This window comes from Cnephaeus nilssonii (assembly GCF_951640355.1).
Source record: "Cnephaeus nilssonii genome assembly, chromosome: 14".
Lineage (NCBI taxonomy): Eukaryota > Metazoa > Chordata > Mammalia > Chiroptera > Vespertilionidae > Cnephaeus > Cnephaeus nilssonii.
The window spans coordinates 49,507,977-49,521,490 of NC_137085.1; the positions used below are offsets into that span (position 1 = coordinate 49,507,977).

The 13,514-nt window shown below is 44.0% G+C and overlaps 2 protein-coding genes across 7 annotated transcripts in view; both read right to left on the reverse strand.

The window, feature by feature from the left end:
- The window catches only part of BRD10 (bromodomain containing 10), a 79,944-nt gene extending 73,391 nt beyond the window's left edge, over nt 1–6,553 (reverse strand). For 3 of the 4 annotated variants that reach the window (XM_079790589.1, XM_079790588.1, XM_079790586.1), the window contains exon 1: nt 5,292–6,552. In XM_079790589.1, the coding sequence (XP_079646715.1) occupies nt 5,292–5,878 (587 nt within the window). In that variant the 5' untranslated portion in view covers nt 5,879–6,552. Of the gene's footprint in view, nt 1–5,291 lie in introns of all 4 variants that reach the window. The other variant, XM_079790587.1, reaches the window with a different exon arrangement.
- A 2,017-nt stretch (nt 6,554–8,570) lies between these two features.
- RANBP6 (RAN binding protein 6) lies at nt 8,571–13,213 on the reverse strand. 3 transcript variants are annotated; one of them, XM_079789733.1, is made up of 2 exons: nt 13,017–13,213; nt 8,571–11,960 (listed from the first exon to the last, which is right to left on the reverse strand). In XM_079789733.1, the coding sequence occupies exons 1-2, from the start codon at nt 13,209–13,211 to the stop codon at nt 9,894–9,896; spliced, it is 2,262 nt and encodes a 753-aa protein (XP_079645859.1). In that variant the 5' UTR covers nt 13,212–13,213; the 3' UTR covers nt 8,571–9,893. The 3 variants fall into 3 exon arrangements, with proteins under 3 accessions (XP_079645859.1, XP_079645858.1, XP_079645857.1); XM_079789732.1 differs by having other exon boundaries at nt 8,571–11,257; nt 11,828–13,213; XM_079789731.1 differs by having other exon boundaries at nt 8,571–13,213.
- Nucleotides 13,214–13,514: the final 301 nt, after the last annotated feature.

Here is a 13,514-nt window from a genome sequence, read left to right on the forward strand (position 1 = left end):
CATAAAATGTTCCTCTCTGTTTCTTTCTCCCTCTCTCATTACATAGCCTCAGGTGAGGATTAAAAAACAACAACAAAAAAAAAAAACAAAAAACATTACAGAGTTTTACTATTGTTACCCTGTCAGTGTACAGTCTCATATGTAACAATATTCATATGTAATATTTGATTAACAGTAAATAAAATCTAATAGGTGATAAGCAGAATATAAAACTATATGTGGCAAATCCAAATCTTGTATTAAAATTTTTTGTGTGTGAGTAAATAATACACATGGATATACATGAGTGGCCAGATTATTATGATCTCTGAACACATAACAATCTGGCCACTCAGTGTATATGCTATATAACAAAAGGCTAATAAGCAAATTGTCCCCTTGACCAGGAGTTCAACCAGCAGGCAGGCCGGCCAACTGCCCATGTCCCCTCCCCCACTGGCCTGCCTCTAACATATATATCTACTAGAGGCCTGGTGCACAAAATTTGTGCATGGAGGGGGGCATGTCCCTCAGCCCAGCCTGCACCCTCTCCAATCTGGGACATCCCTCTCACAATCCAGAACTGCTGGCTCCCAACTGCTCGCCTGCCTGCCTTCCTGATTGCCCCTAACCACTTCTGCCTGCCAGCCTGATCACCCCCTAACCACTCCCCTGCCAGCCTGATTGCTGCCTAACTGCTCCCCTGCCAGCCTGTTTGCCCCTAACTGCCCTCCCCTGAAGGCCTGGTCACCCCTAACTGCCCTCTCCTGCAGGCCTGGTCCCCCACAACTGCTCTCCCCTGCAGGCTTGATCGCCCCCAACTGCCCTCCCTTGCAGGCCTGGTCCCTCCCAACTGCCCTCCCCTGCAGGCTTGATCGCTCCCAACTGCCCTCCCTTGCAGGCCTGGTCCCTCCCAACTGCCCTCCCCTGCTGGCCATCTTGTGATGGCCAATTTGTGTCCACATGGGGGCAGTCATCTTTGACCACATGGGGGAGTTGGAGTGATGGTCAATTTGCATACTATTCTTTTATTAGATAGGATATGCATAACATGTTGTTATATATTACCAACATATATTAACATATTATTATACTTATAAACTATAGACATAGTGCTATTAAAAACACCACAAAAAGCAAGCCAAGCCCTGGCCTGTTTTGCCTCGTGGTTAAAGTGTAGGACCCAGCACCAAAGGGTTGCTGGTTGAAGGGCAAGGTACCTCGGTTGCAGGCTCCATCCCTGGACCAATAGGGGCTTGTGCTGGAGGCAACCAATCAATGTCTCTCTCTCTCTCTCTCCCCCACTCCCACTCCATCTGAAAGCAATGGAAAAATATCCCTGGGTGAGGATTAAATAAATAAAATAAAATTTTTAAAAAGCAAGCCAAAAATTAAAAAGATAAAATAAAATCTATATATATAAAGGGCTAATATGCAAAGTGTGCCCTCGGGAGTTCGACCAGGAGACTGGGAGTTTGATCACTCGCTATGACATGCACTGACCACCAAGGGGCGGCACGGAATGAAAGAAGGCCTCAGCCGGCAGCCGGCAGCCGGCAGCTGGGGAAGGAAGGCCCCGGTCAGCAGCCGGAAGGCCCTGGCCAGCAGCTGGAAGGCCCCAATCGGCCCTGATCACTGGCCAGGCCCTACCTGTGCACCAATTTCGTGCTCCTGGCCATTAGTTAGAATATACTGACCTTATAATATTTTCTTTCCTCACCCCAATCAATCACCCTGCATATCTCCTGGGTTGCAGACACTATCTGGAGACCATACTGTAGCCATATAGAAGTACCTATAGTTCCCAGAAACACTATACTGTTTCATGCCTTGCATTCACTGCAGTTCAGCATTCTGGAATGCTCATTTCAAACCCTCCAAAAAAAATCCCAGTAGCAATATTCAACTTCGAAAGTCGGTTCAAGTGTAAACTTCTATATGATGTCTTGTAAGTACTGTAGTCTCTTTCCCCTTTCTTCTTCTTCCTCTCAATTGCCATCCCCAGGGTTCATCCGTTCCCTTCAGATTTATGTTTCCTTCCTCTTAAATTTCCCTGTACCTTGTTTATATGTCCGTTACAGAATCATTATCTTTTTAAAGTCTGTTTCCCTATTCAACTATAAACCATTTAAAAGCAGAGAACTTATCTTTTGATCTCAGGGGCGTGAATTTCTTGCTCTGACAGATACTCTCATATACAATCAACCAATCTAGCCTAGCACTCTCATAGCACAGATGAAGCAATCGAGATTCAAGTTATATGAGTCCGAAGTACTAATGCCATTGGGTTTTTCTATAATAACTAGAGGCCCAGTGCACAAAATTCATGCACAGGTAGGGTCCCTAGGCCTGGCCAGCAATCAGGGCCGATCAGGGCCTTCCTTCCCCCCGGCTGCCGGCCAGGGCCTTCCTTTGTTCCATGCCACCCCCTGGTGGTCAGCACACATCATTGCGAGCGGTCAAACTCCCGGTCGGTTGAACTCCTGAGAGGACAATTTGCATATTAGCCCTTTATCATATAGGATATAGCATCCTTTTAACCTAACATAACATAACATAACTTGTCTTGTGCTCACTAAAGGACTCACTAGTACATAAAGCAGAGGTAAAGTTCTCCTTACTGTAAATTTGAAAATAAGAGCTAATTCAATATCTTACAGAAGACAGGACAAAACTTAAATGAGCCCTGGCTGGGTAGCTCAGTTGGTTAGAGCAGTGGTTGGCAAACTCATTAGTCAACAGAGCCAAATATCAACAGTACAATGATTGAAATTTCTTTTGAGAGCCAAATTTTTTAAACTTAAACTTCTTCTAACACCACTTCTTCAAAATAGACTCGCCCAGGCCGTGGTATTCTGTGGAAGAGCCACACTCAAGGGGCCAAAGAGCTGCATGTGGCTCGCCGAGCTGCAGTTTGCCGACCACAGGGTTAGAGTGTTGTCCCGATATGCCAAAGTTGAGGGTTCAATCCACAATCAGGAAACATATAAGAATCAACCAATGAATGCATAAATAACTGGAACAACAAATTGATGTTTCTCTCTCTCTTTACCTCTCTAAAAATCAATAAATAAAAATGTAAATAAAACACACAATAACCTTAAGTGATAATATCTAAATGATTTTTTTTTTATTACTAAGATACCATGTACCACTTATTTACAAATAAGGTATCTGGGTCATCTATTTGCTGAAAATCTTATTTATATGGACAGTCTATAGATCATTGCTCTGGAACATCTATACATCCTAAATGCATACTGAAGAGTTGCAACCTATGCTTTTTCTCAAAGTTGTGCCCACTCAAAGCATTTATTGAGTAGGCTAGCACATAAAAAGAAATGATTTCCTAGTATCAACAGGTGTGGTCTGGCAAACGTATTATTTACAAAACTTTTATCTGTTTAAGACCATCATATTACTTTTTGCTACTAAAATGCAAGAATTTTATCTCTTTTAGAATAATAATATCACATATATATTATGTTTACAAACAACAGAATGTTGTAAGTTTAAATTCTAAGTATGGATGCTATTAAATCATGTCAGAATGAGCATAAGCCACTGGGATTGATTCTAAGCATTTAGAAATTTACCTTTACATACCTTTATGTGAAAGAGAAATAGTCTTCCTTGCTCTTTTGTGGGACTCGAAAATTATTTACTATAAGCACAATGCTTTTGAAAATATCTGTAATTCATTCAAACTTATATGCTGCTTCTTAGCGCTTTCATACAGCCATTCTCTTGCCTCATTCTAAATTCTGTTTCTACATCTATAAAACTGTATACTTGGATTAGATTAAATCTATGGATCCTTCCACAGTCTAAAATCTTGTGACATCAACTTAAAGTATATTTTATTACTTAAAAATAAAAACATATGTATGTATTGTTTTTCATGTCAGTCATAACTACAAAACACTGTGGAGTCAAGGGTAACAAATACACTACACACAAGAATAATGTCACTAAAAGAGTATTAAGAGTAATCTACAAAGCAAATCTGTGGATAATTGTTACCAAATAATTCTACTTTATAAAATGATTCAAGAAGAATCCTACTGTTTTCAATGAAAGAAGTCACTGATGGTAGTGAAAACAGCATAAAGAAGCCAGTTGACAAATTAGATAACTTTAAAATTACAATTATAAATCAGGGACCAAAAAATTAACAACTACTACAGAAAAACACTAGTAGAATGCCCAGTTTCAGATATGAGGAAAATATTCATTTTATTCAACTACTACTACTATAACGATTAACGTTTATATTTGGCTCACTATGGGACTGGCACTGTTGACTTTACATGTAACTCATTTAATCCTACAGCAATCCCATGAGGTAGGTACTGTTATTTTCCCCATATTACAGATGATGAAACTAAAGCCAAAAAAGTAAAGTGACTTGTTCAAGTTCACTTCAGCTAGTAAAGAGTCTAACTATCATTCAACTATTTTCAGCAACAGTCAATTACTTTTCTATTCCTAAAAAATTGCCACTTGAGAAAATTAATTTGGTTTGTATAAATTACATAATTATTAGAAATTAATGTTTATTTTAGTAGCCTCCATTATTTCCTCTTACTAAATTAAAATAACTGTAGTTCTATGGGTGGAGTACACCAGCAGCACTGTGCCACCTGAACTGCCTATGATTTGTGGTAGAATAAACACAAATATCTAAACGTATTAACAATTTTGCGTTGATGCACCCACTATTATTGCAAAAGTTCAGTCTCCTCAGATGAAGCTGAGAGAAAAGATCAGGAGTACACCAGAGTAATCATTAACCATTTAATAACTCCATAAATCTCCGATGGCCGACCCGGGGTAGAAAACGATACTATTTTTTTTTAATGGTATGAAACGACCACCTTTATACAGGAGCTAAAATGATTTTCCTAACGATATTTCATTCTAAACATTTTTTTAAACTGCCATGCTAAAACTGTCTAAAAGATACGGATCCAACTTCCACCCCTCTAAAACTTTTCCTCTGCCTCCCCCTATAATTCTTCCTACGGGCACCATTTTACTTGACATCTACAAGCTTTACCCGCTCGTTGGGTCTGGCCTGGGCTTCCTTCTCGGCTTCTTCCCACCTGGGCGCTGGGTTCGTCCGCCCACCCCCGCCACACCACACCCCTGCGGGCCCCCGCGCCGAGCGGCTGCTCCTCCCAGGCTTCTCCAGCACCGACTCAGCACCTATCAGCGACGCCCCCCGGCCCCTGGCCCAGCCCCTCCGCGGACACGTGTGAGGGTGTGTTTGTGTCAGTCCGCCAGCCCCACCTGGGACGGCGCTCACTCACCGGGAGAGAAGCGCCAACTTCTGCTCCAGCATCATCTCCAGCTTCTGGCCCTGCCTGGAGATCCAATGGTCCACGCCGTGCAGGCGGTAGCACATTTCCAGCATCAACCTGAAGTCCGCCACGAACTCGGTGATGCCCCCGTACTGGCCGCTACTGAACTTCTCCTCCATCTTCAGCAGACACATGCCCTGCCCGGGATGCTGCGGGAGGGAGCGACTGCCCCGGCCCCCGCCGCGCGGCCCCTCGGCCGCCGCCTCCTCCTCTCCGGCGGCAACGCCCCCCAAAGGCTGCAGGAAGGGGGCGGTGAGGCCGCGGTGCTTCTCCTGCAGGAACTCGCCCAGGATGCGGTAGCCCTGCTGCAGCTCGTAGCTCAACTCCTGCTCCTTGCAGCCACTACCCCCGACCTTCGCCGCCTCCTCCGCTTCCTCCTCCTCCTCCTCCTCCTCCTCCGGGCCGTCCGCGTCTTCCCGCGAGGAGGCACTCCTCCGTCGGGCCGGCCCTGAGGCCCGGGCCGCCGCTGCCACCTCCTCCTCGTCCTCTTCCTCAACTGCGGGTGGCGGCCTCTCCTCCTCCCGGGCCGGCTCCATCTCCCCCGGCGTCTTGGGCACGCTCACGCCCCCGGCAGGCCCAGGTTGGGCGATGTGGAGCGGCCGCTCGAGGCGCCGGGGGACGCGTGAGCGCGGGCCACCTCCTCAGCGCGCCGCCGCACCGCGCAGCCCCAGCCGCATCGGGCCTCGCTCTCCTCCGCAGCCGGCTCGGCTCCGTGCGCGCGGGGGTCTCGAGCTCGCCGCCAGCGGGGCGGGGTTACATGGCGCGCGGGGGATGGGGGAGAGAAGAGGAGAGCCTAGGTGCCCTCCTCTCCCCTCCCCCCCGGCGGCGGCGCGCGCGCGGCCCTCGCCGGCCTCACCCCTCCGCGCCCCGCCCGCTCTTCACCCGCCAGGCCCGGCCGGGCCGCCGCGGCCTCGGCGCCCCACCCCCTCCCGGGCCGGCGAGGGGACTGGGAGGGGGCGAGGACCAAGTGCGGGTCCTCTCGCCTCCCCGGAGGGGGCCGCAGCGCTGGGCCGCGGCGGCTCGGGCTCCTCCTCCTCCTCTCCCTCACACCCCTCCCGCCCCTCTCTACCTGCGGGGCACCCGGGCAAGGAGGAGGCGGCGCGCGGACCGAGCCGGACGACAACTGTCAGTTAGAAGCCCCGCTGGGCGGGTTGGGGCTGGGGGGGGTGGTGAGGAGGGAAGGGGAGGGGCAGAGAGAAGAGGGAGGCACACAGGTCCCCACTCCACCCCCCCACTGGGGCAAAGAAAGAGTCGCCGTCGCCATCCACGATGCGCATGCGTACTAAGACAGCCCCACCCCCCCCTCGCGTCCCGCCCCGCTACGCGACAGCAGGGACTTCGGCGTAGCAGCAGGTCCCGAGATCTGGTAGGTTGCGCGGACCAATGATGTCATCAGCTTGCGGAAGATTTTAAGGGCGGAGGGGCGAGGGAAGCAAGGCGCCTGCGCAGAGTGGCGGAAGGGCTTTTGAGAGCAAGAACTGCGGGAGGATCATTTCTTTTGCGATAGCCCCTTACTAGCCCTAAAAACAAAGTATTCGAGAAGGAGCTTGCTGGGTAACTTTTGTTAATAGCAGATGAAAAGTAAGAAGACACAAAATGTAAATCCTATCCTACTTTTCAATTTACATTTTCTTTGCACGGTTTCTTTCCCTTGTGACTGCCGGGTTTTAAATATAAAATTAGAATTTTGAAAAGTGTAAAAAGAGGCTTAATAACTGGACTAACTGAAACATATGTACACATGCAAGGGACAAGGAGATGATTTGCAGAACTCGGATTTCTGAAACTCTGTCTCCAGTTCTTAACATCAATTCCTTTGAAACTAACCTCATGTTTTTCGTTAAAATGAAAAAACATATTTCCACATTTTTGATTCTTGATATCCGCTGAGAATAAAGGAGGGGAATGGAACCTCATTAAAAAATATATCCTCGGGACTAAAAAGTTTTCAGATATTTCAAGTCGAATCTGTATAGCATTAGTTAGCTATTAAGTAGTCATTACCATGGCCTTGTAATCTCTACACATTATAAAATTACTGTTTAGATATCTTAAAAGTGGAATCATCCTTCACACTTGCTTAAAAATAAGTGGGCAGAAAGGAATTAATGGTTCCATGAAGCAGACATTACTGTTTTCCCATGTTCTGTTTGAAAGATGCACATAATACTTTCTATTTAGAATGAGAAATATACCTTTTCTAAAGTAAAAGTTATTTAACTAACTAAATGGTCAGATATTCTGACTCTTGAGATTGTTTCTCATTAATATGGACCTTTAAAGACATTTGCAATTTATTAGGCACTTACAGCATTCTCTCCTCAAAGCCTATAGATGTACTTCAGCTCACAGGTACAGAGGCAGGAAACTATTTCAGCAACTGGCAACCAAAAAAGTGTCTGACTGGACATCCATCATTTCCCTTGACAAAGCCCAAAAATCTGGACCCACCCTACACCAGCAGATAACCCCCTTCCTCTTTAGCCACCAACCCTATTTCAGGATTCTCCAATATATTAGCTTGCATTTGTTGAACCCTGTACTAAACACTTTATATTCATTATCTCCTTTAATTCTCACAACAATCCTATCAGCTAGGTATTATGTCTATTTTACAGATAAAGAAACTGATGCTTAGGTTAAGAAAGTAGTTTGCCAAATTTTAAATCTAGGTCTGTCATATTTCAAAATTCTCCAGGGGCCTAATTCCTAGTCATCTGGCAGATTTTCCAATTGTGCATGCAAAAGAGTATAAGAAATTGCAAGAAATGTTGATCAAGGGCTTCTTAATTAAGGAATATTAAGATAAAGAAGCATGGCTGAGTTGAAGGAACCTCAGCCATAAGTCATAGAGAAGCCAAGATGATTGTGATTAGGTCCTTGAACCTAAAATATGTATATATAAGAAATATGTTGGTTGTAGGTAAGTTAGAAAATATAGAAAATAAGTTTCAAGAAAAAAAAAATTGTCATTTAATCCCATTACCCAGAGAGAACCTCTATTAATATTTTGTGGTGGGATTTTTTCTATTTACTTGTAGATTTTTTAATTTATCTTAAATAAACTTAAAATTGTGACTATATTGTATTTAATGTCCTTTGCTTTTCCCCCTTAATTAATAAATAATTGTACTTAATGGACAGGAATTGCATACCTAAAATTTCACCTTCATATTTCTGACCACAATGGCCTAGATGGCCTGCTTATCTGAACTGGTAGGTGGAAAATCAGGGATATTCTAATGTAAAAGGCATTCTAAACCATAAAAAAAAAAAAAAAAACCACAGTAGAAGTACAAACAACAGCAATAATAGCTACCATTTATTAAGCACTTACCAGTACTTGCTAAACAGTTTACATATACAGTACTCACAATAGTACCAGGAAATCATGATAGATGTATTTGTTTTTAAATTTTGGATCAATGATTTGTTGAGTAGAAAGTTTTCTACCCTATAAAAGCTCAACATTAAAGACTGACATTCCAATTAATATAATTAACCCTACATTTCTAGTACTGTTTTCTTATAATGCACATCTAATGATAAATGACTGGTCTCAAAGCTGTTTACATTTTCATGTCTAAAGATATTAATTTTGCTTTCCTTTCATTTTCACAATAGAATACTCTTTAGTGCTACTATAGAATCTATTAATAACTTCTTCAAAACAGAAATCTATTTAAGCCCCACTTTAAATTAGGTCTTCTTGTTGAGCTGCTTTGGAGGGGAAAAATAGCATACATACACAATACAATATTCTGCTCAAATACATAACATTGAATGACTCCCACAAATATTATTTCCATTTGTCAAACTGTTATTACAGTATGTTACATGCTACCAATGTTAGATGTCAGGACACCCTTTTCAGTAAACATGGTTTTTAGAGTCCTAGATAACTTAACAGAGACCAGTCTGGCTAAGAAAATTCTAAAGTTCTCATAACTCTCAGCTGGAAGTAGAATGTGGATGTTTCAACCAGTTCTGAGGAAGGCATTGTGAAAAAGTTCATATATATTAGAGAGAAAATTCCCCACATCCACTGCAATATCTCAAAACTCCCAATTTCCGCATCTTCCTATTACCATGAAAACCAGGAATATTATCAAGGAGGAATAAGCCTGCCACTATATTCTTCACCCATAATTACAAAGATGTTTGTCCTGCAAGTTCTCCTATCCTAACTTTGTGAGCTCTTAGCATCTTCTGATAGGCAGTATGACATCCTGACACCAAGTATAATGCTTGCTCAGCATCAATAATTCAGACAAATAGCAACAATTTATATACTTCACATCAACTAGGGGAAGGAGAATAAACATTCTAAGACTGGAAGCACAGGTCATCACCAAGATCTATGGTTATGAGATAAAACATGCAAGGTGAACAAAAGGTTATAACACTGGCTAATCCTGGAGAAACATGGGGAAGGAATACAAACTGCTTAGCAGGGGAAAAACAGTTCTCTCAATTACAATGGAATCCATTCACAACACTTATTTGGAGTTCCTTTTACAGTAGATGATATTCAAGTGGTATTAAAGTGCTTCAAGCAAAATTCAGCAATTCCTGTAAGGCTTCCTGATGCTCGTCATCAAGTTGGGATATACATTCCAACCACAATTCTTCAGAAGTCTGTACCTCGCGCACAACATTAGCTAGGCGTTTGGCACAAGGATCTTCATAGTTAATAGTCTCATTAATTTTTCCTTCTGCAATTATATTGATTATTTTAGGAAGATTGGAATTATTTGGACCGAGTACAGCTGGGTGGTTACTTTCAATTAAGTCACAGAGAAAACTCAAAGTCTGAATAGCTTCCTCTTTATCCTCATGCAGTGGAAGCCATGACAACCAGTGTGGAAGAACTTCATCTACATTTACACAGTTAGGCTTAAACCTCAAAATCTTACCTACTGCTGAGATACAGTTCTCTGTAGCAATGACATTTTTTTTGGTTTTAGAATTTGCACACTTAATAATTTTTACCAGCAGTGGAACAGCTTCTGAACATAAAGAATGATAATCATCTCCACCAAACTGTGCCATAACACCCAGGCCATAAGCAGCAGCTTGCCTGACTTCAGGGTTATTATCTCGCATATTTAGTAGCATTGGCCACCGAAAATATTCTACATATTTAAATGAGGTTGGACTACAGTGCTCTATAATATCATCAAATATACACAATCCCCACTGTCTATCTGGCCATGGCCTACTAGAACAAATTAGATTTACAATTAATGGAAGCAGCTGTTCAAACCATGGTAAAATCTTTTCTTTGTAAGTACTAAATAATGAGTGCAAAATATCTGATACTTTGGTCAAAATGTAAACATCACATTCATCCTCATCTTGCAAGGACATTTCAACCTGTTGGTCATAGTTTTCTTCCTGTCTTTTAACCTGTCTCAATTCTTGGTTTTTAAAGTGCCCTTCAAGTTTTGCTTTCAATATTTCTCCCAGTTCTTCTAAGTGTTCATCATTAAGGCAGCCATCTCCCATTACTTCAATGGACTTTGCAAAAGAACTCATTATTTCTGAGAGTACATCTGTATCAGGTTCAGTCCCAATAGCCTTAATTAAGGGATCACATATGAATTGCCACATCTGTGCAAGATACTCTGGGCCACGAATTCTTGCACATTCCAGGAGAAATGGCATGGACTCAGCTGCTGCCACTCGAACATTGTCATGGAAATAAAATTTCAGTAAAGGAACCATCAGCTTTACAATTTGTTCTGTATATTCCACAAGTCCTTCCCTTAATTCCTTAGCATAGTAAACCAACATCTGGCAAGCAGTTGCTTTTGCTTCAAGTCCTGAGGTTTTAATTCCAAAACTCTGCTGATCTCCAAGATTTACAAATTGCCAGCCATCATCATCACTCATATTCTCCACATCTTGTGTATCTAAGAGAGCAACATCAGGTTTAGCTGAAGCAGTCTTAATAAGAGGCTCAATAACCAGTGGAAGGTACTGTTGAAAATCACTTCCAAGAATTTTACACATTCTAGCCCATGCTGAAACTATATAAGAGGTCTGAGGGTCATCGTCTTCCATATTATTTAAATCTGATTGTGTCTTCAATAATAGCTGCATCACATTTGATGCATCTTGCATAAATTTTTCCTTCCCAACAGCAAGACCAACATGGCTAATGCATTCAATAGTTTTTCCTTTCAGAAGCTTGAGTTCCTTTTGAACAGCAAGCTCAACAATTTGCTTTAGAGATGGCATAAATATATCATAATATGGAACAAACTTTTCTTCTATTGTATCTGCAACTGAGGCAATAGTTGTCACAAGCTGTTCCAAAGCCAACTTAGTTCCATTCCGAATCAACTCTTGAAGTTTAATCACCAAGATGGAATGTAGGTTTCTCACCATACTATCCAAATATATAACTAGCAATGATTTGGGGCAGTCTTCAATAAAAATAACAAGCGCAGAAGCTGCATGGGATTGCACACGTTGATTACCTTGATTTTCCATGGTACGCAACAGAGCTGCAATCACTGTTTCATGGAATTTCTTTTGGAAAGTAGGTGCAAAATCTGTAGCCATCTGTCCAAGCGTAGTACAGGCTGCAGCCCTTACCCGTGGATGAGGATCCTGAAGAAAAAGCAAAACAGAGTTAACCATTTCATCTAGAATTGGTTCCATTTGTTGATGGCATCCTTCTCCAATGGCAGATAAGGCCATTAATCCAGCATGTCGATATTTCCAGTCAGGGCTCTGAAGCATCTGCATGATATGCTCCTTAGTGATTGGTAAAACAAGTTTTCCACCGAGCCCACAGGCCAATCTGTCTAGTGCACTCTCAGCAGCAACTGCATTGCTGTCAAAATCATCTTCTTCCATTTCATCGGCATTTACCCAGTCCTCATCATCTTGTAGATCAACCATCATTCCTAATATATGAGGAATTGCCTGTGCAATAATATTTGTATATTTTTTCAACATGGGGGTTGCAGTTTCAGACAAGGTCACTATTACTTCAAGGGCCAGCTGGCGTTGCAGATTACTAAGTCTAGAGTCTCCACATAACTTTAGACTCAGCTGCAGGGTATCTTCTAGATAAGGACCCAAGTATTTAGGTACAGTATCTGCAATCTCAACAAGGGATTCTAGCACGGAATCGTCATCCTGGTAGCAAGAGTCATTCACGGCCTGTAAGATTCCAGGAAGCAAGTCTGCAAAGTCCTTGAAAAGGGCGATATTATTCTCATTGGCAAGTACAAACGCAGCCGCGGCTCTGGCGGATAACGTCCTGATGGCTGGATGTTCTTGGTCTTGAATACACTGGTCCAACAACCGTTTGATGATATCCAGATCATGCCGCTCCTGGTTCCCAAAAATCCCAGGGAAGTGCCAGAAAACGTGAAGCGCAACTTCCCACAGAACCACATTTTTGGAGTAGATCGAGTCAATCAGGAACTTCAGACCTTCCGGCCAGTGGTTCGTGCCCTCCTCGTCTATCAGATTCCTGGCCAGCACGGCAAAGATGTCACAGAGCTTTTTCCTCATGCTGGCGTGCGTCTCTAACTTCACGGCCAGGATCAGCTCGATCTTGACGTCCCTCTGCACGTCCGAAGGCAAATTTGGATAGACTTCTTCAAACCCGGAGGACAGGAGCCGTCGCAGCAGCGCGGCAGCCATTTGTCTCACCTCGTAACCGGCTCTGCGGTTCCGGACGGCATCCAGGAGGCACGTCGTCTTACACAGGCCGGGGATGCTTTCGTAGAGCTCCTCGGCCTGCCTCCGCACCATGCAGCTCGGATTGACCAGGTTCTTCAGAAGCTGGTAAAACTCTGGCTTCCCCGACACGGCCGCCGGCACCCCCGCCGCCCCGGCCGCCGCCATCGCGCTCTGTCAAAGCCGCCGCGACCCGGCGGGAAGGAGGGGGGTCTGCGGCTCCCGCCGTGACGCAAGCGGGGCGCCGGCGGGGAGGGGCGGGGCCGCTGCGGCCGCGGCCGCGGGGCCTCAGGCGGAGCTGGGGGAGGTGGGCAGCTGGTGGCGGGGAGGGGTATCCCTTTATGTGTAATCCAGCCAGATAAAAGTGCACCTGCAGATGGGGGGAAAAAGAAAGAAAAGTATGTCATTGATTGTATTAGAATGGGATTATGGGTGATCCCCCCCGCCCTTTATTTCTAAACTGTCTCTACA